Genomic DNA, 6,787 nt, shown 5'->3' with positions numbered 1-6,787 from the left:
TGAACGGGAACTACGTGGTGTCAGCGGTGGAGCGGGACATCATTGTGAAGGGCAGCCTGCTGCGCTACAGCGGTACCACTAGTGCTGTGGAGATCCTCCAGGCCACCAGRCCTCTCCAGGAAGCCCTGACCGTGGAGGTTCTCTCGGTGGGGAAGATGACCCCGCCCCGGGTCCGATACTCCTTCTACCTGGCTCGGGAGCACCACAAGGAGGAGAAGATCTTGAAGAAAGTGGGGAGGAGCCACTCGCAGAACAGCGTCCTGATGGACAGCAACAAGGTGGAGCTGAAGGGGCCGTCGCACAAGTCCATGCCCCCGAACATGTGGTCGACGGGGGCATGGGAAGAGTGCACCGTGACCTGTGGGAACGGGCTCCAGAGTAGACGGGTTCAGTGTACAGACCCAGAGGGCAAAACAGCCACGGACTGTGACAGCTTACAGAGGCCGGCTGCCACCAGGGTATGTGGGGACCCCTGTCCAATGTGGGACATAGGCCAGTGGTCGTCGTGCTCCAAGACATGCGGGAGGGGCTTCAAACGGCGGCCGCTGCGTTGCACCACTCAGACTGGCATGCACCTACCCAGAGAGCACTGCGCTGGTATGAAGAAGCCACAGGAACTAGATTTCTGCACAGTGCAGCCGTGTTAGAGAAGTTCTATGTCTGCTGACTCTTTGTGTTGTTCCAGTGATGCTCTTGAAAAKAAAACCCATTCGCTGTCCTTTAAGGTTCTGACGGACTCCCATAGTGCATGGCATTGTTGTGGAGGACTGTGATGACAAAATGGTATTTGAAAGAGCTAAGGGAAAKAAAGTGGTAGAGGTACAAACTGTGGGACCATTTCAGTTGATTTGGAGTTACTGGCTGTGTCCAAATACTCTTACTTGTGTCCTAAGTAGTAGGGTTTTTGAGTATGCGAAAATATAACGTTTTATTGTATGTGAAATTTCAAATATTGAGTGTTTTTAATGCCAGGATKCCATACTTCTTTCGGCTTTTGATATAATATGAACTCGCTGCACACTATTGAAGAAGATTCTTGTGTTTATTAGATCCATGTGAGTTTGACAACAGCTGATAATCAGAAAAGGGGAACGGCTGTACCAAAATAAACGAAAGGYGGGGGACAACCCAGCTATGCATTAGATGACACCCTCTCGGTATGGATGAGCCTAGTATGTTGATATTTGTTCATTACTGCATACATTTTTACTAAACAGTATGTTCTAAATAGTATGCAGTRCGGTTAGTACATAGCTTATTATTTTAGTTGGCAGTAGGCAACAACGATTTTTGACACAGCCACAGCCAGTCTACCTCTAGTGAGACAAAGAGTAAAACACACATGCACGCACACACAGTGCTGGTCTAGGTACAGTCTATATAGGTCTATAGACTATTTACTGTATATGACACAAGAGACTCAATCAACTTCAAATCAGTCACTGGATTATCATTGGAGCAGGATGTTTGTTATCTTGATTTACTGACATCTGAAGTTCACCATCCCCATTTTTTCAGTAATAATCTTAATGAAATGGGAAGTGCAGTACTGTATCTGCAAAATATAAGACCTGTTTCGTCCATGCACTAGTTTCAAATTATATGTTTGTATTTACAATGGAATTGTATTATTMATATTGTTAATTGTTAATGTATTAGGTACATTGACATAAGTTCAATATAAAAAACAATCTAAAACAATTTGAAAAGGTCTTGTTAAAAACCCTAAAATATACCTTTATCAGTTTCCATGATTAAACAGTAATAGTAATATTTCTCATATGATGATAATGAAAACTTCTTAATGAAATATCCTATACACTTGAAAAGATTACCAGCAATAGGCAATTATCAAACCAATTAGGAATCGATTTAAATCAATTCGGTGATACAATAAAGCTTTAAAATTGSCCAAAAAATAAAATATTTTGAGAGAAACAAACCATATATATAAACATCAAACGTACTGTGTGTACTGTATAACTAATGATTCGTTTCAAGAAACAATATACTTGTATTGTGCAATGCATCATTTTCCTCTTAATGTTGTGTCTTGAACAGTGCACATTTCACAAAGCTCAGATTTGATTCATGTTTTCGCCAAAGTGATGAGGATACTGAATTAGAGGAAACCCTTAGTACTGCAAGAGACAAATCTCAGATTCACTACATGAACTTGACATAGCATTGCTTTCTTACCTCCAGCAGTAGAGCGGATACTGCTATTCTTCCTTTTCCCCTTTTGCATGGTCATTTGAGAATTTGAGTTTCCATTAAATACTATTAGTTACAGTGTGTTCAGTTCAGCTATTTCAATGCAATGCTGGTAAATTATAATAGGAACTTTACAAGACCATGTCACATCATTAGTGATGAAATTTCTGATACTCTGTCCTCTCTACTGACTTTTCTAATAAAGCCTGTGTTATTGACATTAATATGCAATAATAATTGTTTTATTGCAATTCATAGGAAAGTGACAAAAGGCATTTTGTTTTGCTCTACATTCCATTCAGACCCACTGTAAATAAGGGTACCTACCTAGCAGAGAGAACCCACTCCCATGATACATTTCTGTTGTCTATTTTGACAGTCTTGGTTCAGTCTTGTCTCCATCTTTTAGATGGTTCCTGTCATCTTTGGAATTGGAGCTATTTCATTTTCTTTTGCATCATGTACAGCAAAATACTTGTTCTTTCGTCAGCTTCATTTGTATACTATGTATACATTCATCTGTGCACAAATAAATAACACGTGAATATTGAGTTCTTTGTGTTTTGGTCACATGTGTTTAATGTCAATGATGTGGAGACAAGTAGTCAGAGGATTTYCCCATACAGTAGTGAGCAGTAGCAGCCAATGACCAACTCAAAAGTTGTCCAATTTGGTCGTTATAAAGTGGTAATGGAATGTTGAGGCTCGCAACTTTGAATCAGCATTGAAACAATGTTGTGTGGTAGTTGTGTGTTTGCTGGCTAGCTACTGTCTTAGATTTGCCAAAARGTTGACAGATGTGTGGAAGTCGTTGGCTAGGCTCTTTAACTGTAATAACACATACTCATAAGACCACAATCTGTAAGGGATAGTTCAGTAATTTTACACATTTAGATATTTGTTTCCCTACCTTGAAAGCAGTCTATGGACAAGGAAATACATATTATTTATTATTATTATTTTTTAACCCGTTTTTCTCCCCAATTTTGTGGTATCCAATTGGTAGTTACAGTCTTGTCTCATTGCTGCAACTCCCGTACGGACTCGGGAGAGGTGAAGGTCAAGAGTCGTGCGTCCTCCAAAACACAACCCAACCAAGCCGTACTGCTTCTTGACACAATGCCCACTTAACCCGGAAGCCAGTCGCACCAATGTGTTGGAGGAAACACCTTGCACCTGGTGACCGTGTCAGCGTGCACTGCGCCCAGCCCGCCACAGGAGTCGCTAGTGCGCGATGGGACAAGGACATCCTTGCCGGCCAAACCCTCCCCTAACCCGAACGACACTGGGCCAATTGTGCGCCGCCCCATGGGTCTCCCAGTCACGGCCGGCTGCTACAGAGCCTGGACTCGAACCTGCGATGCAGTGCCTTACACCACTGCGCCACTAAGGAAACACATATCTACATACATAAAATCACTGAACTATCCCTTTAACTAAACTGTTTAGAATGCCAAAGATAAACATGATGAGGCGCAAACTGTTTGCTTTTCAGTCTAGATCCCCAAGTGATGATGCAGCCAAAGAGGCACATCACCACAGCCTATCTCCAACACATCCACCTCATTCAGTCACTGGAATTTGCTGATTCAAGTGTTCTGGCTTCCCTGGAACAACAGTCACAGACCCACTACATCATGCCGGGTAATCCACGTCTATTGTTGGTGAGAGCTCGGCAGTCTCCCACATTCATTGGGTATTTTGAGAGCACTTCCGACGACGGGTCCTGACCACTCTCGTTACCCAAAAACACTGACCGAGTAACTTTCACAATTACATGTTATCATATGCAGTTGGTTGTCATTATACAATGGCTAGTTCTGCTCCTGGCTAACACATCAACACTTACAACTCCCCCTAGCCTTGACAATACAGAAACCCTATCCACGGCTTCACTTGATGTATTTTTTTAAAAACAGACTTTATTTGCCAGTTTAAAAAACACATACACATACATACATTTTAAAAACGTGACAGGGATATCACAAAAAAGTCAGAGGCATGTATTGTGCAAAAACCAAAAGTATTTGATGGAGATTGAAAAGTCTCTAGTAGTTGGTTCCAGATGATGGAAAGGGAGTTGAGGCCGTGGGATGGAAAGGCAGTGTAGCTTGAGTGGACGGGGCATTGATGGTACGTTGATGGCCGGGGAGAAATATGCGATTTTGCGATTTTGCATATTTAGATATTTGTTTCTTTACATTGAATGCAGTCTATGGACAAGGAGTGACTGCAATCCATATTTGAATATGTAAAATCACTAAACTATTTGTTTAATTATTACTACCACATCACAGTTTGTTACTGAAAAACGGATAGAAAGGCTGGTTGTAGAATTGCAAAAGGTCTTCTCGCCCGGACATGTGAAAAATACACAAATATATGRTATAGTTTGCATGTATTTCCATCTCAGTTGGTAAGAGGGTAATTCCTATGAAGTATTGCCCTCTTGTTTCCATCACCCAAACTGGCCAGCTCTGTGATCTTTTATGACGTTATCAAAGTAGGAATTTGTGGAATACTTAAACAAGTTCTATAGAGGAAAATGAGCCTGTAAGAAAAATATACACACTTTATATCACGCCACATACAAAATAAACTGGTCTCAGATCTCTCCTGGCTCTTGTCCATTTTCCTCCTTCATGTGTGTTTAAATGTCAAGGTTTAGCCACGGTGGTCGGCTAATTGTTTCCATTTCAATAAAAGTTGAACTAATAAAATCTCCCCTACCCAGAATGACATGGTGAGTAGCAGGCCACAGTCACCGAGCTTTGCATAAACTGTTTCTTTGCTTTCAAATATTAATAGTAACTCAAAACAAGTGGCGCTCAAGTGACGCTCAAAGAAATTACCTTTKCCATCCTCCACAGAAACCTGTTGAAGTAAGTTTGATGTATTGGGATGTTTTTGGTGCTTGTTGCACAGGTTGAGAAAAAAGGAAAGACTTATCTAAACATGCCACCAGTTTAGTTTTTTTATGTATTATTTCTTTCAGTCCACACAAATCCGTCTTTTGAGTTCAGCTGAAAGGGTATTAACCCCAGTACTACCACATAATGTGTGAGGATAATTTCTGTCTTGAAGTCCCATTATGCGCTTGACATAACGGTGCAATGGATGACACACGGACACAACAAGTAGCACAAAAGACTTCCCCCACTCATTTCCCCCTTTTCTCTACGTGGATGGCTGTGTGCCCCTTCACTCTCTTCTGATGTGGCAAACAACCTCAAAGGGTTAATATTTTCCGGTCCTTTGGAACCATTGAGCCCTTATTAAGTTGGCCTTTACAATGGCTGAGCCACTTAGATAACCTTGGAAATCAATATGACCAGCGTTGCAGAATTAAATGCATTTAGAAGGCCATGCACAACAGACAGATTAGCAAATCTAAGAATGTATTTTAGTTTCAAGAGAGGTCATTTCAGCTCATAGGTGTAGTGTTTTTTACATTGGATAAAAGTAAAGACTCAGAGCTAGAAAATGGTATATCATACACWACAGTTAAGGAACAATGGGAAAGTAATTCTGCTTTGAAAGTTGATAAACTTGTAACCTCACTTTTGAAAAAATACCCTTGAATGTTTTGATAAATCTACTGGAGAGCACTTCTTTGTTTTCACCCATTCAGCATTGTTCACACCCTCTTAAGCCGTAGCCCCACCCATCTCTTTAAGGATTCACATTTGAGGCCATGTACTAAACAACGAAATGTTTCAAGACTAAAGGCTGGTTTATACTACGTCAATCAACACTTGTTGCAGTGACATCATGAACATTCTATTGTCGTCCGACATCAAACTTGTCATTGTCGTTATGAAAAAGTATAAACACAAAAACTACAGGCTGCATGACATCAGGATCAGGTGATCCAAAATAGCATAGCTAGTGTATTTTAACACCAACAAACCCACCCGTTTAAAATGAATTTAGTGTATGTCAAATCTAGCAAACCAGGCAACTAAAAGCAGCTTTCTAAACAATGTTTTGGTTAGTTTCTAGCTTGTTAGCTAGCTAGCTAATGTTAAGTTAACTGGCTAGCCAGTTCAAATAATGACCATATCATATAGCTGACAACGTCTTCACTTTAGCTCATTTGTGTTCATTATTATAGGAACATAAACTCACAACACAGTCATTATTTACAAGGGAATAATGGCGAGCCAATTACAGAAAAAAGCAGGGTATTCTACAGCAGAATTTTAGAACTTGGACACTGTCTCATTGGCCTAATGTTATATCCTAATTTGACTTTGGTGCAGGTCATGTCCTTCACATTACTGTCTCTGGTAAACACATACTATATCAAATAAAATCTAAGTGTATTTGTCACATGAACAGGATACAGAAGGTGTAGGGAAATGGCTACTTGAATAGTGGAGTCTTTTGTTTAGACATGTAGCCAGCTAGCTAGCTAGCTAAACAATGAACCATAATCTCAACTCACAATGTTACATGAATCTGCAGGTAGCTAACCAACCAGGCAGCTAACATTAGGCTATAACTAGCAATGCAAATGGCTCTGAGATACAAATAATATTACTACACAGATCATACACGTAACGTTAGCTAG

The 6,787-nt window shown here is 40.6% G+C and overlaps 1 protein-coding gene across 1 annotated transcript in view; it reads left to right on the top strand.

Moving 5' to 3' along the window:
• Window positions 1-2,765, top strand: part of LOC111949872 (A disintegrin and metalloproteinase with thrombospondin motifs 15) — a 26,403-nt gene extending 23,638 nt beyond the window's left edge. Inside the window, exon 8 of the mRNA XM_070433850.1 lies at window positions 3-2,765. Within this exon, the coding sequence (XP_070289951.1) occupies window positions 3-647 (645 nt within the window). The 3' untranslated portion in view covers window positions 648-2,765. The remainder of the gene's footprint in view (window positions 1-2) is intronic.
• The last annotated feature ends 4,022 nt before the right edge of the window (window positions 2,766-6,787 follow it).

Source organism: Salvelinus sp. IW2-2015, linkage group LG22 (assembly GCF_002910315.2).
Source record: "Salvelinus sp. IW2-2015 linkage group LG22, ASM291031v2, whole genome shotgun sequence".
Taxonomy (NCBI): Eukaryota; Metazoa; Chordata; class Actinopteri; order Salmoniformes; family Salmonidae; genus Salvelinus; species Salvelinus sp. IW2-2015.
Note: the sequence above shows the minus strand (reverse complement) of the source record. Positions and strands in the feature narration are given on the sequence as shown.